The sequence below is a fragment of the Trichechus manatus genome, unplaced genomic scaffold (genome assembly GCF_000243295.1).
Source record: "Trichechus manatus latirostris isolate Lorelei unplaced genomic scaffold, TriManLat1.0 scaffold00072, whole genome shotgun sequence".
Taxonomy (NCBI): domain Eukaryota; kingdom Metazoa; phylum Chordata; class Mammalia; order Sirenia; family Trichechidae; genus Trichechus; species Trichechus manatus.
The window spans coordinates 12,486,751-12,512,568 of record NW_004444008.1 but is presented as its reverse complement, the minus strand read 5'-3'; the positions used below and the strand labels follow the sequence as shown (position 1 = coordinate 12,512,568).

Here is a 25,818-nt window from a genome sequence, read left to right as displayed (position 1 = left end):
AACAATCTAATCTTGCCTTATCAACCACAGGCAGAGATTAGAATTTACAACAAATAGGAAAATTTCATCAGATCACAAAATGGAGGACAACCACACAATACTGGGAATCATGGCCTAGCCAAGTTGACACATATTTTGGGGGGACACTACTCAATCCATGACAGATGGATAATTATACACACACGGGTGCATGCACACACACACCTACACACCTACCTCTACGAGCTTTCATTTAGGGAAGGTTTCTCCCTCCTCTTCCCTTCCCCCCCTTGCTGAGGAAATAATATTTTCTGAAACCGATTCTCAGGAAACATGGTAGAGAACATTCCCCAGCACAGTGGCCTTTCTGCCCTTGAGGTTTGTGATAAAACTTTTCACAAGACTTTACTGTCTGAATGATGAGGGAAATCAGAAATGAATGGGGGGCATTTGACAGAAATAAATTACCGTCTCCCAGCCACATGAAAGTTGTATTTCAGTGTGTTATTATTGCTTATAACATTAAGTCCAACACTAGACAAGAATCCAGAAACCCCGAGTGACTATGGAGAAACTTCTGCCTATCTGAGAATTGAGGAGGTGGCCTCTTATTCTGCCTGTTTCCATAATTCTGTTGTTGTTGTTAGGTCCCATCAAATTGATTCCAGCTCATAGTGACCCTATGTGACAGAGTAGAACTGCCCCATAGGGTTTTCTTGGCTGTAATTTTTACACGAGCAGATTGCCAGGTCTTTGTCCCACAGAGGCACTGGTGGGTTTGAACCAACAACCTTTAGGTTAGCAGCTGAGCACTTAACCATTGCACCACCAGGGCTCCTTTCCATAATTCTAGCAGACTTAAAAAGATAAAGAGTGTTGAGTCAGTAAAGCATAAGGAGGGTGTCTCTTTAAAAGCTCTAATTATTAAGAATGACAGCGAACCAATCTGTGTTATGAAAAGGAAATGATATAATAGGTTGGAAGGTGCTTGGAAAGAGGGAAAGCACTCTGTCAGGAACAGTGAGGGCTGTTGCCACCCAGTCGCTCAGGTAGAGTGTTGCCTTGGTATTTCCAAGGCTGAACACATCGAAGCCACCAAATAGACACTTGTTTAGGTGATGGGATTTTTCCCAGAGCACGGTTCTGGTGGACTGGAGACTCAGAGCACCACCGTGTGTCAGGTCTCTGGAGATAATTACACACTCGAAGTACTTTAATAAACACCACCATCTGTGCAATATTAGATTCTAATTTTAAAAGCTTTGGTCAGGAGACTGTAAAATATTCTCCTTTCATGATGGTCTGGCAGTGTCTCATCAAAGCTAGCCTTTGTGTGAGAAGACCCAGAGGCAAAAGAGCAAGGACAGGAGAAGGGAGTTTCCTGGAAGAAGCAAGACCATGAGGAGGGGGAAGAAGGTGGAGGAGGTGAATGAGATGTGGGTGGCGATGTTCTGGGAGCAGGTAGGGCTGGACCTCCAGCACCGTTGATTTGGGGGCCTTGTGACGGAATCAGTTGTTCTTGCAGAGGCCCCCCTTTAAGCACCAGAACCCCAATTCTTAATGAGTTGCAGTGGCCACCCTGCACATGTCCCAGGCCCCCTCATTCTCTCCCTCCCCGGTACCTACTCCATCAGGAACAGAGATGGCTATGTCTTAGATCTTTCTGTCCTCTGCTCCCAGCCAGTGGCGCTGTTCCCTGAAAGCAAAGTTTTGGCCGTCTCTTCTCCACCTGCAAAGGCTCCCCAGATAGCAGGGAGATTAAACACTGGTCAAACCTTTGCATTTTGAGGTTTGTTCGCAAGTGATGAGAGCCGCAAGGTGTCCACACTGATGTGGTTCTCGTCCCTGGCTGCCCCACGGATTTATACCCTGAGAACAGTGCCAGCCAGTTATGGATGGAGCTCAAGCAACGCTGTTTTTCAAAGGATTCCAGGTAGTTAATTCTGATGGGCGGCCAAGATAGAAAACCCTGGAGAGCTTCAAGAGCTGAGCAGCGAGCCTGGGTTTTGTTTGAATCATTTTGAGAAGTGAGTGGAGGGCCTTATAAGAGGTAAGGAAAGTGTAGGCAAGGCCTTTATCTGTTTACTTTCAAAGTATTGAGCCGTTACTTACCTATCACTTACTGCCTCTGTGTCTTACTCTAGTTTATTTGCGCGTCCATTTCCACACGTGCTTGAGAGGTAGATTTCAGAAGCGGTGGCATGATTCACGTTCTGTCTCCTGCATGTCTATTGTTGTTATTATTGGGTGCCATCAAGTCGATTCCAACTCCTAGTGACCCCATGTGACAGAGTAGAACTGCCCCAGAGGAACAGAGCTGCTAGTGGGTTCAAACCACAGGCCTTTTGGTTAGCAGCCAAGTGCTTAACCATTGTGCCACCAGGGCTCCTTCCTGGGTGTCTAGCACATGAATTTGCATCTAGAAGATGCTAAGTTTGACAGAGTGACTCAAATGCCTCAGAAAGTGGAAAAAGAGGGTCCCTTCAGGGAGCAAGCAGGCCCAGGGGACTGGATCTGTGTGAAAGATAAGCTTGAAGGTAAACTGAGACCTGGTCAGGGAGGGGCTTGGACACTAGCAAAGAGAAGTGGGCTTTATCCTAAAAAGCAGAGTGTCCCAGGATTCCTGTTGTTGTTGTTGAGTGCCATCAAGTCGATTCCAACTCATAGAGACTCCATGTGACAGAGTAGAACTGCTCTGTAGGGTTTTCTAGGCTGTAATCTTTACAAGAGCAGATCGCCAAGTCTTTCTCCCCCAGAGAAGCTGGGTAAGTTGAAACCACTGACCTTTCGGTTAGCAGCCACTGCACCACGAGGGCTCCTTCCAGGATTCCTAGTCCTAATAATTTCCAAGTATACTTGTTAAATACCGATTCCTATGCCCCTACCCTGAAGATGCTGACGCAAAGTCCAGGCATCTGTGGGGCCCTGGCATCTCTGCGTTCCCAGGCAGGCCTTCTGGTTCACCATGTCTAGGACGCACTGCTGTGGGGCCAAGAATCTGGGGAAGGCTTTGGTGCAGAGGACTTCAGTGCCTGAGGTGGATGCAATTGACTAAGCTCTGAATATGAGTGGCATCATTTAGGAACAAGGACATTGATATGAGGACAGCGGATGGATGGGTTGCCTACCTGGCCATCTGCTTACCGGCACACACACTTATCATGGCTGTATCACATGTTCCACTCTGTTTCTTCCAACACATCTCTACACTAGCAGGGCTGTTCAGTTGCTACCTGATCGATTTGATTTTTTAGAACTAAACCTCTTTTAGTGTGCTTCCTTATCTCCAAGTCCAGCTTTTCCCCTATTCTGGTACCAGTTTGTTAGAGTCCTGTAATCTCCTAGGGGAGCCTTCCAAGTACAGCTGAACATTTTAGGAATGGGGACACAGAGGGATTGCAGAGCTCATTCACTGGGTCCGATCACCAGCAAGTGGCTGCGGGGTAGCGTGGTGAGAGGTTGTTGGGGTGTTCTTCCAAAGAGCTAAAGCAAGGATGCCCTATCAGGAAAAGCAGCTGTCTTTACATCCTGTCCCGAGCCCACGCCAGCAGGCTGATGGAGAAGATCTCAGTGGGGTTGGTTATTTCAGCCCCACAGACCACCCTACATGGAGAGTTGCTTTCTCGCCTTCCTTAGGGCAATTTCTGGGTGATGCAGTATCTAAGTAGAACTGTGTTTATTTTGATTAGGGATTCTTTCATATAGGTGATACCTCCTCTGAAACACATCTAATTAAAAAGGAAGGAAGGAGGAGAAAGTAGGCGGGAAAGAAGGGTGAGGGAAAGGAGAGGAAGAGAAAGAGAAAGAAAGAAACCATGGCGGGTCTCATTCTTAAAACTGTCCCATACGCCTTGGGCAGGTCATATTCCCACGAGGATGTCTGTCTACAAAAAACAGGCCCTGGGATATATCCCTTCATTACCAGCCTCCAAGTCACATGTCCCCTTAACTGTAAAGCACCAGATGTCATTGGGTGAGGGAAGGGGAGGTGAAGACAAGAGCCAAATCTACCAAAAAATCACAAGGTCCACACATAGATGTTGACACGCGAGTATTTGAAACCTTGGTGGTTTTTGTGAGATTGACGTGTCATGCAACGAGAAACAGAAATTGTCCCTTTGACTTCTTTATTTAGCAAGTGCCCCAGCCTCACCTCGGGAAATGATCAGCCTCAAAGAAAGGAAAACAGACTATGAATCTACTGGCAGTAATGCCACTTACCACGGAACTAAAGGAGAACATGCTTCCCGGAAAGACACCATGACAGGTGAGCTTGGTGGGTGCTTCCTCTCAGAGCTGGCCACTAGATCTGGGATGGGGCAGAGGGCTGGGACAGCAGGCTTCAAGCTGTCCTTTGCAGCTCAGCAGGATGTCACAGCTCTTGGGTCACCTGAGATCCTGATAGTGAAGTTTCCCAGGAGTTAGAAATGAGGCGATTAAGCCAGTGGTATAAAAACTGAGCGTCTTATTCCTGAGAATAGCTAAGAGAGAACATGTTCTCAACACATGTTTTATTCTCAGTCTTTCTTTACCTTGCCCCTTCTTGCTTTCCCAGCTCCAAACATTCCATCAAATTCGAGAGAAGAGTCAGCATCGATGTAGCCCCTGGTGGAGGGGATCCCAGGATGGTGGGTGGAGCATATCCAGGCTTTGTCCCTTAGGAAGGAAGGGAAGGGAAACGAAGCAAAGCAGAGTAAGAAGATTTCAGGGAAACCCACAGACTCCTATTGAGACAGTTTTTGCTCTTGCAGTGATGCCAACCCCTTACTGTGGCAAACTCCCAAGAAGTTTCATCAGAGCCAATGCCCACCCCTTCCCTAAGGAGGCATTGATCTTCTATGTCCTTCATCCATCTCTGCCTCAGTCACACCCATTGACTCTCCCGTCTCATCAGCTGGGACTCCAGGGAGGCCGTAATGGGTGCCTCTTGGCCACCCACTCCAGCTTGTCCTGCCCACCTTGTCTAATAACCTGTCTTGACCTTAACTCGCCTTACACTCCAGACAACTCTCCTTGGGGCAGGGGCTGCTGTTCCCATTCACGACCCCTCCAGGCCCTCCACCCCTCTGTTCAGCCCCTCCTCCAAGAAGCTGGACTTGGAGGTATTACTCCCGGGGGGTTATGCTTTGAAAGCAGTGTTGCCAGAGCCAACAGGACCTATATCAGGGGATTCCACACCTCTCTTAGCCATATGTACATAGAGAATGGGTCCTTCCAGATAATAGGCCATGAGGAAATAGGACTTCAATAGAGCTGGGCCAGATTAGGTCATGTGCAGTATCAGGGCGCAAAGAGTGCAGCCCTACACGGACACCCAGGCCCTCTTGTCAGAAGAATCTTAAAAGCACAAGGGACATTTTCTCTGATATGATTGAGTTTGGGGCCTGCAGGGAAGCCAAATAGACAAATGGGATGATTTATTAAGAGCTCTTCCAGACCCAGGAAGTCTGAGATACATTTTTCTGATGGTAAATGTATTTACCCCCGAGGCAGTGTTTAACTCTGCACAGCTGAATAAAGCAAAGCCTAACAAACAGACATTTCTGATCCCCACCCCCAAGTCAGGACGCCCCTCCAATGCAGCACCTGCAGGGGGCATCTTGCCCTGACTCCTGAACCGCTCCTGAATGGGAGTCCTGAAAGCACTGTGTGGGCTGTAGCTTAGTATTCTCATTCACGGTGTTTTTCCCGTAAGTGTCGCCTTACTCATAGATGAGCATGGACAATGATAGGAGTCTGAAAGCTGAGTCCCTAGAGTCGAGGCATTTGGTGGAGAATCTAATTTGTACCAATTACTTCGAAGCAGTAGTGACACCCAGTTCACCTGACCCATTAATTTTGCACTTAGCACTGCCCCATGCAGCCATATCACCATCAGTGATGACAAATTGGGGCTATAATTACAAGAATTGTGAATCTGACTGTGTTATTATCATTTAAGTTTAATTTTTCTTTTACATTCTCTTGCCCAGTAGAATTACTCAAGGCTTTTAAATGTGGGTGTGTTTACGTTGAAATCATTCCAGTGGTGCAAGAGTGTGCTCTGCACATGAAATAAAAAATAAAACCTAACATGGTCCTGATGTTTAATCTTCCTAGTACATGGCAGGGATCTTGACAACCCCAATATTGAAATAGATCTAATTTTTCAAACTTGTTTAGAGGCTTAAACAGCTTTGCTCTAACTTACTTAAAAATGCAGTTCAAGACTACAGTAGCAATCATGTATCGAGCCTAAACGAACATTGAGATCTTTAGTGAATAATACGTTTATGTAAGAAAATTCCTTTTTAGCCGATAAGTGCTGTGTAAATGTCAGTTATTATTATCCAGGGCTTCGACCGCTGAGAACCCTGCTGAAAATTTGCATTTCTAACAAGTTCTCTACTGAGAAGTTGCATTTCCACCCCCAGCTATGCTGAATCAGAATCTACAGTGTAACAAGCTCTCCAGGTGATTCTTATGTATAACTTCCTAGGAACTTGTTCGAAGTCCTGTTATTATCACAGTGATGGTGGTGGTAGTGGTGGTGGTGAAACTGGTGTGGTGAAGATGGTAGTGGTAGTCATAGTGGTTTTGGCAGTGGTGAGGATGGTGATGGTAGTGGTGACGACGGTGGTGGTGGTGAGGGTGGTAGTGATAATGGAGGTAGTAGTGGTGATGATGGTGATGTTAGTGGAGAAACTGATGGTGGTGGTGGTGAAGATGGTGGTAGTAGCGATGGTAGTAGTGAGGGTGAGGGCAGTGATAGCAGTGTTGGTGATGGCGGTAGTGGGAATGATGGTGGTGGTACTAGTGATGGAGGTGGTAGCTGTAGTGGTGGTGGTGAACCTGGTTGTGGTGGTGAGGGTGGAGGAGGTGGTAGTGAGGCTGGCGAAGGTGATGGTGGTTGTAGTAGTGAGGGTAAATGGTGGGAGATAGGCAGATGGTTGTGTTTACCACCTTCTACAGTAGGATGAGTAAGTTCCCAGCCAGTGGGGAGCCAATATGGCATATAGGAAGGGAAAGGTTGAGTTGCCAACCTCTGCTTTCCAACACTTGAACAAACACCCACCCTTCCAGAGTTTATTTGCAAATTAGATTTCTTGTGGCCTGCACATCAAAAATAGTACTTTTTCCTCATTCAAGAATAAAGCTAGGGGACACTTGAAGTTCAATGCACTGGAAACAACCTGAAAAACTGCCATCTTCCTTGTTTCTAAGGCATCAAAGGATGTCCTGCCATTTCCCCCCTAACGAAATATCGCCTGTGCTGTGGGGCAAACATGAGAAACTTCACCCTTAAAACACAGCACGTGAAAGCCTAACCTGGAAGCAGTTCCTTGCCTGGGTTAGCATCTCCTCTACTTAGCTCTTAGAAACTCAGATCCGTCTAGGTTTTCTTTCCAGGCTTGCCCCTACCCACCTTTTCTGAATCCATTTTCCAGCTTAGAGTCTCTTAAAATGCCTTCTCTCCTTAGTGTTTCTCGACCTCTGAGGAGCTCTCAAAAAGCAAAAGTCGGCTGCTTATTCAGCCATGTCAGACTTGTGTGGCTATTTCTTGCCGTCATGATTCCCTGGAAACATTACGTGTTCAGAAGCACGCATAGAGGAGGGCTGGGGGATCCTAGCAGCTACACAGCCTGACTTTTAAATGCCTCCAGGGGATTTTGCCCTCTCACCTGAACTTCCCGAATGCCTTTTCATCAAATGGTATATTCCATTTTGTCAGTGTATGTCTTAGGCCTTTTAAAGCTGTTCTAATCTTCAAAATGTTGATTAAGTTGGAAATTGGGAGTTGGAGGAATTGTACAAAAGAAAAGTTCCTTCTCCATGAGTCTACTCTAGGGTCAGACCTTCAAGGGCAAAGCATCTGTGAAAGTGGCTGCTTCAAGTGTCTGCACAGGCTGCAAGTTCAATCTCAACTACACCACTACCTGTAAATAGGCGCAGTGGGCCAAGAGTAGGAGGAAAAAAATTCCAGCAGAAACATCATTAGCTCTGAAACCTCCAGCATGGCAGGAAGGGAGGCCAAAACTATACTAATACAAGTTTTCTACTCCCCCAAATTGCCTATTATTCTAAGCAACAGAAAAAACAAAAATTCACCTTGTCCTCGAAGTGACGTTTTCACCAGCCTTTTACAGCTCTGCAGGCAGATTTATTTTAAGGTTCACTCATTCATGCACTCATTCAGCATATAAAGCACCCAATCTATGAGTATCCACTGTGGACCAGGCACTGTTGCAGGCTCTGGGGAGACATACAATGGTGGCAAGACAAATCCATCTCTGCCCTCATGGAGCTTCCACTCTAGTCGGTGAAGACAGGCAAGACACGAGTGAAAAATAGGACAGACATTCACCAACAGGGTGATGTCACATGGTATTGAGAATGATGAAGAAAACAAGGTAATGAGCAGAGGTGGTGGTGGTGTGGAGGGGCTGATGGAGCATGGAAGGGGATCACTTTAGCTCATGTGGTCAAGGAGGAGACATATGAACTGAACGCTCATCACTAACAAGGAGGCAGGGAGTCCAAAGTCTAGAGAAAGTGAGTCTCAGAGAGAGAGATCAGCAGGTACAACATCCTGAAGCAAAACAACTCAGTAGACTCCAGTGAGGGAAGAGGTCTGTGTAGCTAGGGCTCTGTTAATGAGGGGATAGAGAGTGGGTAATGTGGTAGAAAGGTAGGTAGGGGCCATATCATGGGGGGCCTCGCAGACCATCGTGGGGAGTTTGGGTTTTACCATCATCACAGTGGAGGGTGTTGGAGTATTAGGAGTATTATAAGCAGAGGGAGTGACATAATGTAATTTGTGTAATGAAATCATCATGCTGGCTCTTGGGAACGGGATGGACTGTGGAGCAAGGCTGGGCAGAAGGGAAGCCAGGAGATCATGGAGTCTGTGGTCCAGGCGAGAGATGGTGGTGTTCACAATAATACAGAGACAGGCGGGCTGTGCTTTCAGACCAGAGAGCATGTCAGAATGGTTTTCTTTTATATATTGAAAAGGGGCTCATAGCCCTCACTTCCTAAGCAGAATTTTCTAGCAAAAGTTTTATTGCACAGCTATTACGTGCTTTTAGGCGATAGGTTAATTTCCTAGGGTTTCCATAACAAAATACCACAAACTAGGTGGCTTATAAGAACAGAAATGTATTGTATCACAGTTCTGGAGGCTAGGAATCTGAATTCAGGATGTTGGCAGGGCTATGTTCTCTCCCAAGACTGTAGGAGAAGATCCTTTCTTGTCTCTCCAAGCTTCTGGTAGCCCCAGGTGTTCTTTGGTGGAGATGCATTTGCTTGTTGCTGTTATTCCTCTCTGCCTCTCTGGATCTGTTCTTTTCCCATATAAGGACACCACGCAGATGGGATTAGGATTTACCATACTCTAGTGCAACCTCACGATAACTAATAACATTTTCAAAGACCCTATTTCCAAACAAGGTCACTGTCACAGCTACCAGGTGTTAGGACTTCAACATATCTTTTTGGAGGACGCAATTCAACCCATAACAGGTAATAATTATGAATGAAGTGAACTTAAGCCTTGATAGGTTACACTGGTTTTGTGTCTGTATTGGCCTTGGATCTGTGAGTAGTGGATGCAGTGACATCCTCTTTCATTATCCTGCAGATGTTGTTGTTACTGCCATTGAGTTGGCTCCAACTCATGACGACCCCACACACAAGAGAACGAAATGCTGCCCAGTCCTATATCAGACAGTATTCTACAGTGATCCATGGGGTTTTCATTGGCTAATTTTAGGCAGTAGATCACCAGGTTTTCTTCCTAGTCTGTCTTACTCTGGAAGTCCTGCTGAAATCTGGCCACCATGGGTGACCCTGCTGGTATTTGAAATATCAGTGGCATAGCTTCCAGCATCACAGCAACACACAAGCCCCTGCAGTACAACACTGACAGGCAGGTGGTGGATCCATAGATACTAAAGCAAAGTATAAGCCCTTCTTGTTTCTAGAATGTTTCACACCCTACTGACAGAGCTTCCTTAAATCCATGACCATTTAGCAGCTATGTGGGGGGTGGAGTTCTGGGCCCTGTGAGCCTTAAGGGTTCCAGGTAAGGAAGTGGGCAGTGAGGCACTGCTGCCCAAGCCTTTGGAAGCTGCTGGCAAATGGAGGAGGCCTCTCTTCCCTTGTACCAGAGCAGAGGCCAGTCAGAAGGGGCTCCTGTCTCTGTACCTAATGGGATTCCAAAGCCACAGCCTCCAGATGCAAAGGGGAGATTTAGAGGGTGCTTCCTGTTCCTCCTCTGGGCCTTTGAGAAATGAACTGTCTGGAAGACGATCAAGCACTTTTGTGAGCTCAGATTAGAAATTTATTCTTGTCATTCTCCAGCTAAAAACTAAGCTGCTGATACAGATTCCCTCATGCTTCAGTACAGGTGACAAGCTTGTATTATCCGCCAGCTTCCACCAGCAACAAAGGCAATAAAACTTGCAAGATTACCATCTGTTTGCTGCACCTGCCCTAACCCCGTCTACAATGTGCACATTATGGCAAGAGGCTGACACATTTTGGGGAGTTTATAGAATAACTGTTCTTCTTTCTTCATATCTGTATATAAAATGGAGTGTTCAGAGCCAAGAAATTTCTTCCACTTCTCATGGCCCACCAGAAACCAAGCTTTGATAGGACAAGAAGGCGCCTTGATAACCGTGACTCCTCATTTGGAATCTGGCTTTTGTTGCTGATCGTTTTGTTTCCCTTTTGCTTTCAGCTCAAAATACTGGAATTTCAACTTTGTATAGGAATTCATATGGTGCGCCCGCTGAAGACATCAAACATAACCAGGTAAAGTCCATGCAACACGCTGGGATTCATTTGTTCGTTTGACTCGTGTAAAGTGTCTAACATACTGTCCTAATTTTGACACAAAGGGGGTCTGTGGGTATTATGGCTCGAGACGTGCGACTCACGCAGGAAGGCCAGAAAACGAACAGAATTTAGTACTCAGAGGTTCCAGAGAGGACACGGCAGAACGACCCAGTGCAGGGCCACACGGGGGTTGCACCCAGGGACAAGGCAACAGCAAGCTGGACTGTAGGAGAGCATTACCTATGGCAAGGAGGGTGGGCTCTCAGGGTGAGTGCGTGCTGAAGTCTTTTGGTCAGTTTAAAAGTTTTTAGTGTACTAAACACCAAAAACAAACCCACTGCCATCAAGTCGATTTGGACTCATAGCGACCCTGTAGGACAGAGTAGAACTGCCCTGTGCATAGGGCTTCCAAGGAGCAGCTGGCGGATTCTAACTGCTGACATTTTGGTTGGCAGTCAAGCTCTTAACCACTGTGTCACCAGAGCTGGGAAAAGGGGAAGTTTTAGTCATGGGAGCCCCAGTGGGGCATGACTGGGGAGGGGCAAGGAGTAACTACAACTGTTGAGAGACAAAGATAGGAATGGCTGTGTTAGAAAATGGGTTCAAGGGCAGCTAGGAGGAATGTATGGATGCTGAGGCTGTCAACTGGCCGCATGACATGTTCGTGAAGAGCTGGAAAGGATGACGTTCCCTGGCGTCCTCCCCTTACATGTAACACAGCACACATGTCTGTCGAGTGGTAGCAGTCAGCAGGACAGCCTGCAATTTGAATACAGTCTTTGGTTTCACTATGATGTCACACTTTATCTGGCGGTAAAGGAAGTTTTCTGCCAGTGGTGCAGACCTGAAAGAAAGTCCCAAATATACAAGTGTAAGATGCAGTAATCATTACTAGGCAGGGATTAAGTTGCTGCTGTAAGCCAGCCAACTCTTCTTAGGAGGAAAGCGTCCATTATACATCACAGTTACCAATAAATCAGACACGTCGAGTTAGATACAAACAGCCCGGTAGAATGCATTGGGGAGTGCCTTGCTATTCACAGTCTGGTTGGGGGGTACCGCAAGTACTAGCATCACCTGGGAGCTGGTTAGAAATGCAGGAGAGATTCTTCCCCAGCCTACCTGGATCTTCTGAAACAGTTTCATCTCATAGGAAGCCCAGGTGATTCATTTACAAGGTCATGTTTGAGGACAGCTGGGACGGGAGAGACTTAAAGAAACAATCTGAGTTTGCTTGTTTGTTTTATTCAGCAAGTCTTCATTGAAGGCATATTATCTTGGAGATTCCTTGGGAATTGTAAAAGCAAAAAGACACAGCCTCTGCCCTTGCATTGATCAACAACATTATACTTTTCTCTCCAGAGGTGGTCATCACAGAAAGACTGCGGCTCGTCATAGCTGCTATGAGTTATACTCATAGTATTATTATTATCATGGAATTACTGAATAATATTATCATACTGGACTATGTTTTTGTTGTTGTCAGGTGCCATCAGGTTGGTTCTAACTCATAGCAACCTTATATATGACAGGGCAAAATATTGCCTGGTCCTGTACCATCTTCACATTCATTGCTGTGTTTGAGCCTATTGGTGCAACCACTGTGTCAATCCGTCTTATTGAGGGTCTTCCTCTTTTCCGCTGGCTATGTTACCAAGCATGATATCCTTCTCCAGGGATTGGTCCCTTCTGATGACATGTCCAAAGTAAGTGAGATGAAGTCTCGCCATACTTGCTTCTAAGGAGCATTCTGGCTGTGCTTTTACCAAGACAGATTGTCTTATAGACTGTACTGTAGTACTATAATAGTTAGACTAGTATTATCATGGGAGTCCTGATGGCACAGTGGTTAAGAGCTACAGCTGCTAATCAAAAGGTTGGCAGTTCGAATTCACCAGCTGCTCCTTGGAAACCCTATGGGGCAGTTCTACTCTGTTCTGTATTGTTGCTATGAGTCAGAATTAACTCGATGGCAAAGGTTTTTTATTTATTTATTTGGTTTAGTATTATCATAGCACTGTTATTATCATAACTCATTATTGCTACTAATAACTCTTGCCAGAAGCTTTGGCTGAGGCTTTCCATTCCTGCCATGCATCAGGACAGTTGGGCTGAAGAGAGAAACGTGAAAGCTGCTGTCTTGCTCACCATAGCCATGTGATAGCAAACATAGTGTGACATCTTCATATGCACACTGTTGTTTGTGAACATCTTCCCAACACCCAGCAGGGAAGCGTCTTTGAAAAGGAAAGGGAACCCCCTTCTAGAGGGTAGAAATGTCCTGGGCAGATCCTCTCTGCAGGGCCGTATCCAAGGGAAGAACAAGGAAGAGAAGACACAACGTATCTCCTCCATCTTAAATAGTTTCTCTAATCAGCCATCAGCAGGAGAAATGATAGTGCACGGAGGAGTTCTCTTGCCTTCAGTTTTTTCAGCCCATATGCAGCCATGCTGGATGACATCCGTGTTGTTTTCAACCCCCTGGTGAACGCACAGGCCCTACGACCCACCTAATCGGTCTCAACTCAGCACGAGTCTTCGCTAAAAGCAAAGAGGCCAATGAATAAATAAATAGGGTCATGAACCCTAGACATGAGGTCACTGGGGCGGGTGGTCCCAAACTACTCATGTGACAGCATGTCTTCCCAAATATAAAAGAAAATAGAGGCAACATGTATTGGAAGAAGATACTTCGTTGATGGAAGTAAACCATTATCTTTTAGCAAATACCCTAAAATTCAGTAGGTGCAGGGGGCAAACCATCTCCAGCTCTGAAAGCTACTTGTCAGAGTGTGGTTGGATCCTGATTGCTCATCCAGGAGTGGAAGGCTCATCTTTAGGCTCCCTAGGTAGAGAGAAGCTTGTCACCAGCTTACAGTGCACCAGCCTGCCTTTCCATGGATTCCCACTCTGTTGGCACTGAAGAAACCCCGCAGTGCCGCCCAGGGGTCTTTGGCATTGCCTGCGCTAGGCTGGTGAGGATGGCTTGAGATTTAGATTTGGAGTTGTTGTTGTTAGGCACCGTTGAGTCGGTTCTGATTCGTAGTGACCTTGTGTACAGCAGAACAAAGCACTACCTGGTCCTGCACCATCCTCACAATTGTTGTTATGCTTGAGCCCATTGTCGCAGCCACTGTGTCAGTCCATCGCGTTGAGGGTCTTCCTCTTTTGCACTGACCCTCTACTTTGCCAAGCATGATGTCCTTCTCCAGGGACTGACCCCTCCTGATAACATGTCTAAAGTATGTGAGACATAGTAGATTCGGAGGGCAGTCTGTAATGGTTCTAAGGGGCATAACATTTTCACCTAAGTATGCTCCTTAGAAGCAAGGATGGTGAGACTACATCTCACATACTTTGGACATGCTATCAGAAGGGATCAGTCTCTGGAGAAGGGCATTATGCTTGGTAGCATAGTCAGCGAAAAAGAGGAAGACCCTCAATGAGATGGATTGACACAGTAGCTGCAACAATGGGCTCAAGCATAACAACGATTGTGAGGATGGCACAGGACCAGGCAGTTTTTCGTTCTGTTGTATGTGGAATTGCTATGAGTGGGAACCGACTGGACAGCACCTAACAACAAAGTATGTTTTGAGCAGTTCAGAAAATTAGAATTAATGCCTTGAGATGGCATCACTGAGCACAGCCTTGCGTGGTATTTTTCCCAGCATGCCCCAGAATGGACTCGACTCCACCTCAGCGTGGAATGTCAAGGCCACTGGGTCTCAGGTGGATGCTGAGGAAACCCAACACGGATGGAGAGCAAGCTGTGCCCCACTTGTCAGCCTCAGGGAGACATCATAGGCAGACCCCTGGCAGAGCTGAACCATGGTGATAGCAAAAAGCCCTCATTATTCCCGGAGGGGTCCAGTGGGCACTGGAATTGCTAATCCCAGCCTAGTCGCAACCAACATTTTAAAATATCCACTAAAGAGGTTTTTTCCTTTCCTAAATGTTTTTGCTAGGAAATCATTATGACTCTCCAGTGAACTTGGAGAAAAGGGAATAAAGCACTTGACTTTTTTTCAGTTATGTTATTGGAACAAATTTTCGTTTTACTTGCATCTTTCCCTCTCAGGAGCTCAATAAAGTCCTACCATTGCAACCATTTGAAAGAGGAGAAGGTTTGGTTCCCTTCCAGTTGGGTGTTTCTAAGATGGCCTTTTAAACAGCATCCATGATTTGGATTCTCTGGCTGTGTGGCTATCTCTGGCTGGCCATTCCAGATGGGATGCTTTGGTTTCAGAGCTCTCCTGGGCTAAAAGTGACCTCATGACCTCGAAGTGGGAACAGTCTAACCAAGAGGGATATGCAGGGGTTAATTCAATTTCCATGACTAAGCTTGTCCTCTGCTGAGTGCTGTAGTCTCCTAGGCATCCTAGCTTTCCAGTGGGGCCTCAAGGACTTCACGGAGAAGGACTGATGGTGACTGCCCTTGCGGAGGAAGCGATTCTCTGAGGGAGTAGAGTTTCAGATGGGTCCCTGAGATAAGGCAAAGGACAGTTAAACCTGAGAACAAGACAAGAGCACTGGCTGGATAGCCAAGTGTGGTAGGAGCTGGGGCAATAGCTGTAGACCAGGCTTGTCATGACTCACCAGAAGGGGGACCAGGTGGCTTCCCAGCTACATATAGCCCTCCCCATGGGACTGCCTAGGACTCTCATCACATTCTCAGTAAATACTCAAGTCCGTTGTTGTAGCCACTGTGTATTTTGATTGTCTTCCAATCTAGGGGGCTCATCTTCCAGCACTATATTGGGCAATATTCTGTTGTAATCCATAGGGTTTTCACTGGCTAATTTTTGGAAGTAGATCATCAGGCTTTTCTTCCTAGTCTTTCTTAGTCTGGAAGTTCTACTGAAACCTGTCCACCATGGGTGAGCCTGATGGTATTTGAAATAACAATGGCATAGCTTCCAGCATCGTAGCAACGTGCAGTCTACCACCATACCACAAACTAACAGATGGGTGGTGGAGACAGATAGACATAAACATACATACGTGTTAATTTATGGGTTAAACTAAGAAGAATATTAAACGTTGAACATGGTGCCTAGTGAAATAGGAACACAGTAAATCCTACGTAGTTTTTCCCAACCTCTCACTCTAACCCTCTGTGTCCTTTGTACTTGGGTAGCAATGCTGTATTGGAGGAGAGAGAAGGTAGACATAGCCCACGACTGTTCAAAGAATAGCAAAGAACACCTCAGCCCATCCACGTGGTTTAGTGGACCTGGTCTTAGCAACATTTAATTGCAGAATTCAAAAAATCTCTCTCATCCCCACGATCTTAGGCCAACAAATGTTGATGTTCTAAGGACTTCAGCAGGTAGAAAGAAAGCTCATTCATTCAGAAACCACTAACTAGAAGTGTGAGACATACTGGACAGCAGCTACGATGAAGTTCACCACTTCTATGAAGAACAGGTCAATTACTGGTATAAATAATGACATTTACAGGAGGGACTTGCACATATTTGAGAGAAGAATTATGCGCGGGCCATTAGAAGGTATTCATTTACACACAATGTGCTAATTACAAATCATCATCTATTAACTAAGACCAATTTCTACCGGATGTTTCCAGGCTGATCTTTAGTTAAATTAATAGGGAATTACCGAATCTCCTGGAAAGTGATCAAACGGTGTTTCTTTTAGCAGTGTTTTCTAATTCACACCAGACCTCCTCCCCATTAGTGCACATTAGCAGAGCTTTGTACATCCTGCTGTGTGCTAGCCTTGGGGATCGGCCTTACCCCATGTCTGGGGAGGTTCTGTTTACTGCAGGACTAGGGTGCCTGGGCAGGGACCCCAGAGGGAATCAGATGGGATGGGGATAGCTTGGCCCCCAGATACAGATGCTAATAAATATATAATCATGAACCATGAGCACTCTTCTTGCCATCCATAAAGCCAAGCAGTGGGAACTAATCCTTAGACTTCATATCCCGAAGGGTCCCATGATAAATTTAACCCTTCAAGGCCCCCTTCATCAGACTATAATCATCAGCGGATCATTGGGATTGGCTTGGAGACACCATACAATTCTTTTTCTTTCTTTTTTTTTTTTTTTCAATGGTGCTTTAGATGAAGGTTTACAGAGCAAATTAATTTCTCACTAAACAATTAATACGCATATTGTTTTGTGACATTGGTTGCCAACCCCGCAACGTCTCAAACAGGTTCCCCGTTTCCATTCGTCCGGCTTTCCTGTCCCCTCCTGCCTTCTCGTCCTTGCCCCTGAGCTGGTGTGCCCATTTAGTCTCATATACATGGTTGAGCTACATGTATTATTGTTTGTTTTATGGACCTGTCTAATCTGTGGCTGAAGGGTGAACCTCAGGAGTGACTTCAGTACTGAGTAAAAAGGGTGTCTGGGGGCCATATTCTCAGGGTTTCTCCAGTCTCTGTTAGACCAGTAAGTCTGGTCTGTTTTTGTGAGTTTGAGTTTTGTTCTACGTTTTTCTCCAGCCCTGTCTGGGACCCTCTGTTGTGATCCCCTTATCCCCGTCAGAGCAGTCAGTGGTGGTAGCTGGGCACCATCTAGTTGTGCTGGATTCAGTCTGACACCAGAAAGTTCTAAAGACCCTTTCCCTATAATCAAAGACACTATAATCACAGTATACTTGAGTTCAGACAGTCCTTAATTGAACCAAGTTTGGAAACACTTTGCTTTTCCAAAGTGTAAAATGCTTTGTGTGGACTCTCTCTTCTTATGTGCTTACCTGCTCATCTGTCTAGGACTCCAGTACCTAGTCACTTAAGTAGGGTGATGGGATAACCCTACTACCAGGAAGTGGATCAGGGACATATTGATCCCAGCCCTCTGCGCTGGCAGGAAGATGCTTGCCTGACCATTAGACCTTGTACATCTTCATTGTCTCTTTGAGCTTGCAACTCTTACGGGTAATACTGAAAATGCAGGAAAGATGAAAAGAAACGACTGTTTTCTAGCTGCTAGTCTATTTCTCTTTCATCAAGAAATATTATTTAGAACGATAGTGGGTGGACCCAGGAACCAGTTTTTGAAAGGAAAACCAAAGAGCATTTGGCAGTACTCGGAAGAGAAGCACCATAGCAGTGAAGGCGTGGGCAACACACGCAGCCTCATCTTCTTGGGAGGGAAGGTTTAGTGCCTTGGCAATGAGGGAGGTTGGGTGAAGGGGAAGCGAACTAACCAGCACCGATCTTCTTTTCCATGTAGGTTTCAGCACAACCAGTCCCACAGGAGCCCAGCAGAAAAGATTACGAGACCTACCAGCCATTTCAGAATTCCACGAGAAATTATGACGAGTCCTTCTTCGAGGACCAGGTCCATCATCGCCCTCCCGCCAGCGAGTACACCATGCACCTGGGACTCAAATCCACTGGCAACTACGTCGACTTCTACTCAGCTGCCCGTCCCTACAGCGAACTGAACTATGAAACGAGCCACTACCCAGCCTCCCCCGACTCCTGGGTGTGAGGAGCAAGGAGCAGGCGGGACGAGGCGCTCCGGGAGCCGTGCATGTGCATGCATATCACGAGACATTTCTTTTTTCCCCGCAAATTTAGTTTGTCAAAGCCTGTTCCGTAGGAAGGCTGTGATAACCAGTAAGGCAATCTTACGAGCTATTTTAGAGCGCTAAATGGATTGAAAGTTAACTTGGGAGTCTAATAGAGAACAAAAACAATCCTCAGTAGGACTGTGTGCAACAACGTTCTAGTCTGAGCTGTAGAGTATAAAAAGTGCTTTATACTGGACGTGGAGGAAGGAAGGAGAGAGGAAACGGTTGGGGTGGTGGGCCGTGAAGGTTATCGTTAAGCACAAGACACAGAATAGTTTACACACTTTATGGGGGACGGCTTCTCACACTTTGTTTAATCTCTTCATCCGTTGTGACTCTAGGCTTCAAGTTGCATTGGGGTTCCTCTGTACAGCAAGATGTTTCTTGCCTTTTGTTAATGCATTGTTGTAAAGTATTTGATGTACATTACAGATTAAAAAAGAAAAGTGCATTGTGTATATTACACCAATGCCACTGTGTTTCCTCATCTATGGTTCTAAATATTGCTTCGATTTCAACCTTTTGAAAGATGTATGGATTTCCAGTTTTTCTTTTCTTTTCTTTCTCCCAGTATGTTTTAACAAAAAAAACAAACAAACAAAAAAATCGGAGAAAAAAAAAAAGGAATATTTAGCAGTATTGTTCGTTCTGATATGTGAATTTGTTTGTGGCAACTAAACAAGGCATTCAGCAGTTTCTGACAATTAACATTCATCATTCCACACTCCTTGTCTACAAAGTGCTTTTTCACTGCCTAAAATTTTAGATGTAGATATTTGAAATAGATTTTTTCATTTATACCAGTTTTCTTTATGATGATACAGTGTTAAAAGAAAATAAATTACAATTGATCTGTCATCCATATTTACTAAGAATGTCTATTTCCAAGGATCTCTGACAAAAAACACATTCTTGCCTGTGTGTCTGTGCGTGTGTGAGTGTGTGTATGTCCACGTATGTATACAAATAACCTGTATGAGATTTCTTTTTTGATAGAAGCAATTTCATTTGCTGTTCATCTTGTACAAATTTTGTTTTTGTTTTTTAGTATAAATGTACATCGGTTTGTTCCTTTTGTACTATATCTACTCTTCTGACCATCTAGTGACTCAGGATATTAGGCCAGTTGAAGTGAAGTTATAGAATTTTCACGCATTTGCACATTCTTCAAAACCAACCCTTTCCACGGGGTCATCTCCTTCCGCATTTTATGCCCTCAGAACACAATCAACCATGGCCAAATCAATAATTTCACTTTGGGGCCAATTACTTGAAGTAGCCACAGAAAATGTCAATTGCTCACCTTACCCCCTCCCCAAATTTTTCTGTTCATGTGGCAGGCAGCAGTTGACAATAATGGATTAGATTATTAAAATTGAACTTGAAGCTAATGGTAGTATAGTGGTTCACAGAGCTGAGAAATGAGGCTAACCATTTAAAAGAACACGGGCGGGGGGGTGAATTAGCTTTGCTCTTTAGATGCAAGTGACTGAGGCCAATAGGTGCCTAGTAAATGTTAACTGTTCTTGGAAACAAATAAAAAATGACATAACGAAAGAAATTGGCTGCCATCTTCCTTTAAAACTTCCTCCCCTTCACTCTGTATAGTTTAATTCAGCTCAGACTTTAAAATCTATGGTTCATTTTCCAACTTTAACAACAACCAAAAGATACTCAATTCATACAAAGCTTGCAAGGGAAAAGCTAATTTCCAGAACACAGCAATAGATAGATAGACGTTTACATACAGCTTTTCCTACAAATTACTTGCCAGTTTAACCTTGTTGCGTCATTTACTGTAGGACACCATATTTCTGTATTCCTTTGTGGGAATGCTGCCATAGAGCCGCTCTCCATCCCTTATAGAGCGATGAATACATAACATTAAGGAAAATGTTTATACTTCATCTGTATCATAGAATCTAGTTAAGTTCATCAAGGCAAAAATGTTGGTATACACATGACTTTTCCACAACCTAATAGCATGGATGGTTTAACCTTTCCAAACATAAACAGGATTCATTCCATGGTCTCAGCCGTGCAGGGGAAATGAACACATGCCCTAAGAAAGCACTTCTTCTAGCAATGACTCTGAGTCTCAATGTGTGCTCTACATTTGCAATTCTTGGAGACCAAGAGGATCTTGGCTGCCATGATTCTTTGAGAGTGCATCGTGCCAGGCTGTGATGAGCTCATTCAGCTGGGGTCTCTGGCATCACAGGTAAAAGTATAAAAAGAAAATTAAAAGTGTTCATAGTTATGCAAACCCATCCTTTTTCTCGGAGTTATATATTGGGAAGAAAAAATGGCTTCCTCTTCTGTTTTATTAAGATGGATGGATGGATGGATGATGTTAGGTGCCATTGAGCCGGTTGCAAGTCATAACGATGTTATGTACATCAATGAAACACTGCCTAGTCCTGCACGATCCTTAACAATCATTGTTATGCTTGAGCCCGTTGTTGCAGCCACTGTATCAATCCATCTCATTGAAGGTCGTCTTCTTTTTCTCTGACCCTCTACTTTACCAAACATGATATTCTTCTCCAGGGACTGATCCCTCCTGATAACTTGTCCAAAGTATGTGAGACATGGTCTTGCCATACTTGCTTCTAAGTAGCATTCTGGTTGTACTTCTTCCAAGACGGATTTGTTCGTTCTTTTGGCAGTCCGTGGTATATTCCATATTCTTCGCCAACACCACAATTCAAAGACATCACTTCTTCGGTCTTCCTTATTCATCCTTATGCATATGAGGCGATTGAAAATACCATGGCTTGGATCAGGCACACCTTAGTTTTCAAGGTGACATCTGGGCTTTTTAATACTGTAAAGAGGTCTTCTGCGGCAGATTTGCCCAATGCAGTTTGTCTTTTGATTTCCTGACTGCTGCTTCCATGGGTGTTGATTGTGGATCCAAGTAAAATGAAATCTTCGACAACATCAATCTTTTCTCCATTTATCATGATGTTGTTTACTGATCCAGTTGTGAAGATTTTTGTTTTCTTTTTGATCTTCATCAGTAAGTGCTTCAAGTCCTCTTCACTTTCAGCAAGCAAGGTCGTGTCATCTGCATAACGCAGGTTGTTAATGAGTCTTCCCCCAATCCTGATGCCCCGTTCTTCTTCATATAGTCCAGTTTCTCAGACTATTTGCTCAGCATACAGACTGAATAGGTGTGGTGAAAGATGCGACCCTAATGTACGCCTTTCCTGACTTTAAACCGCACAGTATCCTCTTGTTCTGTTCAAACAACTGCCTCTTGATCTATGTAGAGGTTCCTCGTGAGCACAATTAAGGGTTCTGGAATTCCCATTCTTTGCAATATTATCCATTATTTGTTATGATCCACACAATAAAATGCCTTTGCATAGTCAATAAAACACAAGTAAACATCTTTTTGGTAGTCTCTGCTTTCAGCCAGGATCCATCTGACATCAATTATGATATTCCTGGTTCCGAGTCCTCTTCTGAATCTGGCTTGAATTTCTGGCAGTCCCCTGTCGATATACTGCTGCAGCCATTTTTGAATGATCTTCAGCAAAATTTTACTTGCGTGTGGTATTAATGATATTGTTCAGTAATTTCTGCATTTGGTTGGATCCCTTTCTTGGGAATAAGCATTAATATGGATCTCTTCCAGTCGGTTGGCGAGGTAGCTGTCTTCCAAATATCTTGGCATAGATGAGTGTGCACTTCCAGCTCTGCATCCATTTGCTGAAACCTCAACTGGTATTCTGTCAATTCCTGAAGCCTTGTTTTTCACCAATGCCTTTAGTGCCGCTTGGACTTCTTCCTTCAGTACCACTGATTCCTGATCATATACTACCTCCTGAAATGACTGACCACTTTTTTCTGGTATAGTGACTCTGTTTTCCTTCCATCTTCTTTTGATGCTTCCTGTGTCATTTAATATTTTCCCTGTAGAATCCTTCAGTGTTGTAACTCGAGGTTGATTTTTTTCTTCAGCTCTTTCAGTTTGAGAAATACTGAGTGCATTCTTCCCTTTCGGTTTTCTATCTCCAGGTCTTTGCACATGTTATTATAATACTTTACTTTGTCTTAGATAGATGATGGCTGGCTGGCTGGATGAATGGATGGGTAGATGGATGGATGGATAAATGGATAGACAGAAAGATGATAAGTAGGTAGACAGATAGACAGAGACAGATGGATGATAGACAGGGTTTTATTTAAACCGAAATGGCCTGAAGCCCTCGTAGGCTCTCTGGGCAATGAAGGTTGGTCAGCTGGTGATTTGTTATTCAAAACGTGGGATGTAGTAGATAAAAGCACCAAGTGCCAAGAAATTTTGTTTGTTTTGCTTTCGTTGTGCTGAAGTGTCCAAGTGTAATCCCCCAAGTGGCTGCCTCTTGAGTCTACAGGAGCCTCCAAACTCTTGATTGTCCTACTGAGATGGGATGGTGTTTTTCAGAAGAAAATCGAAATTTCTTGTTCCAGTCAGTCCCTATGGTAGATCATAAACATATCCAAACCATTTAAGAGGATGTAAAAACCAAGCATTTTGTATGAAAAACCAACTTGGTTTTAAAAAACTGATAGTGTTTCCCACCAGGGACTGATCAGGGAGCACTTACACTATGTCACTAAGAATAATAGTAACACTTCACACTATGACCTTTTAATATTGATTAATGTTAACATCACACATTAATGCTTCAATTCTCATTAATGATCATGTGTTAGACTATACCAGACAAGTTAGAAAATTAGGGTGACACCATATGCTACGTCATACTTGGTGCTAACCTAGGTGAAGGTTAGCCAGCGATGGCTCATGTCATAGTAATAAAACGCACATATAGAGCTGCTGCTAAAAAAAAAAAAAAAAAAAAAAAAAAAAAAAAAAACTATTGTGGTGTTTCTCTTACTTCAGTTCTTCTTCAGTGTCGGAGACTCTCTTGTCCCTGAGAACTGTGCCCCCTGTGAAGTGAGGTCTGATTGTCTGAAGACAGTCTTTGTACCCACCTAGGAGAGGAGGAAATGAAAGTCTGAGAATGTGCTGTTTACAAACGGTTCCCTCCACACGGCCTAGGTCTCTCCGCAACCAAATATGAAAACCCAGACGACTTCGCTCATCTCTACCTCAGACAGCAGAAGGAGAGGCTGGCTGTGGCAGCCGGCTATTAGAAACCTAACCTCACCAGCCAAACCTTTATTTCAAGGCCGGGATATCCACTCCGGAACCTCTGGAAGACAAGGAGAAAAAAGAAAAAGTGAAGAACCCAGGAGGACTCACGGTGTGTGTTAGAGATCACCACGTCATATACCAGCACCTGCTGAAACCCAATAGGATTTTCTACCGAGAGGTTCCGTGTTAAGCACCTTTGCTGTCCTAGGCGCCTGAACATTTCGTTTTAAAACTGTGGCCAGGACAACGCTAGGACCAAAGCTCATGCTGAGCCACCATGTAAACAGGACCAAACCGATCTCCTTCAGCCTAGTAACCCTGGGTCTCAGTACACAATCTCTTACCCACAATTCTGAATTCCGAAAACTTCTAAAAACCAAAAGATTTTGCACACTCACTTGGCAGCCAAACCCAACCTGAAATGACGTGACTATTAATTGTCTCTGTCACACTCATCGTGACAGCTCAGATGTTTCTCAGACAGAGTGTGTTTGGTTACAAGGCGCTACGCATGCTCTATTGGGGTGTTACAGTATTTATTGAGCACACATATTTAACTCTTTACTTGAAGGTTGCTTTTGTCAGTCTGGCTCAGTTGATAATTGCTTACTATTATTTCCTAGGAGGGAAGGGGAGAGTCTATCGGGAATGTTCTAGAAGCAGGGCACAAATACTTAGTAGTTGTCTCTCATGGCATAACTGGGGAATCTGGTTCCTTTAGTGTGCTCTCAGCTCTCAGTAAAATGAAATTCTTAAACCAGCTTGAACAGTAAGGGAATTTATTATACATCCCTGGAAGGCCAGAGTTAGGCCAGCTTCAGGCTCAGTGTTGTTATATAGGACCCAGGTCCTTTCCATCTCTCTGTTTGCTGTCTTCAGCTGTGGCTTCAGTCTATTCTGGGTCCCGTACATGGTCATGATGGAAACCCTGGTGGCGTAGTGATTAAGAGCTACGGCTGCTAACCCAAAGGTCGGCAGTTTGAATCCATCAGGTGCTCCTTGGAAACCCTATGGGGCAGTTCTACTCTGTCCTTTAGGGTCGCTGTAAGTCGGAATCAACTCGATGGCAATGGGTTTTCATGGTCATATGACTGCCAGACAGAGGTCATGGTACGTCTCCTTGTTCGCATTCTACTGCGGAGAAAAACAAGACCAAGACACCGACCTTTCCTTCTGACACAGTGACATCTTTTTCTCCCATTTTTGTTACATGTACATATATTTGTCTTAGAGCAAAGCTCATCACGTTTGCAATTATTAAGAAATATTGGTGAAAAGTTTGAAAGAGAAAGCTGAATTAAGACAAAATGTAACGAGTTTTGTGGTAGGTTGTATCCAAAAAAGGCCACAGCAGTGTTTCTGATTCTGTATGCTCTTGCAGAAGCTTACCATTCCCTTATCAAGAAATGGGGTCTATTTCCTTCCCCTACGCTCCCGAAAAGGGGTATTTTGTGGCTGCCCAGACTAATAGAATGCTTCCTGACACTGTTGGCTGGCTCCTTCTCTTGGGACATATATACTTGGGTATCCTTGAGACGATCCATAAGAAGTCGGTCTACCCTGAAGCCACCCAGCTGGAGAGATGGTGTGGAGGGAGGCCTAGGCGCTCCAGCTGTTCTGACTCCCTGCTATTTGAGTCTTTCCAGCTCATGTGCCAGACATTTAAGTGATTGAGACTTCAGGCGATTCCCGCCTCCAGCCTCCCAGCTGATACTACCTGAAGTCAAGCTGAGCTGCCCACACCAAGCTCTGCCCAGATTGCAAATTCTTGAGCAAAATAGGTGCTTTCTTTCTTTTTTATTGGAGTTTAGTTCTTCACATAAAACAAACCAACGAAAAAACCAAACTCATTGCCCTCGAATCGATTCCGACTCATAGCAACCCAACAGGACAGAGTAGAACTTCCCCACCGGGTTTCCGTGGAGCAGCCGGCGGATTCCAACTGCCGACTTCTTGGTTAGCAGCCATAGCTCTTAACCACTGCCATCAGGGCCCTAGGGCTTCGTGTAAAGAATAAAAATAAACCAAAAAGAAGGAAATGCAGCAAAAGCAACGGAAAAGGAAGAAAAGAAAGGAAGGAGAAGAAAAGAAGACCATGTGTTGCTTCTCTTTGAGTTCGCACCTTCAGACCCCTTAGCCCGGGGCCGCCTTGGTCTCCTGTCCTGAAAGGGCCTCTAGCCCTTAGGCCACTTTTTCCGCATTATCATTTCCAGCCAATCCTTTTTCTCTGTCTCCAATCTCTTTCTGCCTTCTTTCAACTTTGCTGTGACTTTCTGAGCGTTTTCAGCGCCCAGGAAGCAGATGGCAAGTAGCCCC

The 25,818-nt window shown here is 44.8% G+C and overlaps 1 protein-coding gene across 2 annotated transcripts in view; it reads left to right on the top strand.

The window, feature by feature from the left end:
- The window catches only part of CTNND2 (catenin delta 2), a 993,502-nt gene extending 974,571 nt beyond the window's left edge, over window positions 1-18,931 (top strand). For both annotated transcript variants that reach the window (XM_004380288.2, XM_004380287.3), the window contains 3 exons: window positions 4,115-4,246; window positions 10,703-10,776; window positions 18,008-18,931. In XM_004380288.2, coding sequence (XP_004380345.1) covers window positions 4,115-4,246; window positions 10,703-10,776; window positions 18,008-18,268 — 467 coding nt within the window. In that variant the 3' untranslated portion in view covers window positions 18,269-18,931. The remainder of the gene's footprint in view (window positions 1-4,114; window positions 4,247-10,702; window positions 10,777-18,007) is intronic.
- The last annotated feature ends 6,887 nt before the right edge of the window (window positions 18,932-25,818 follow it).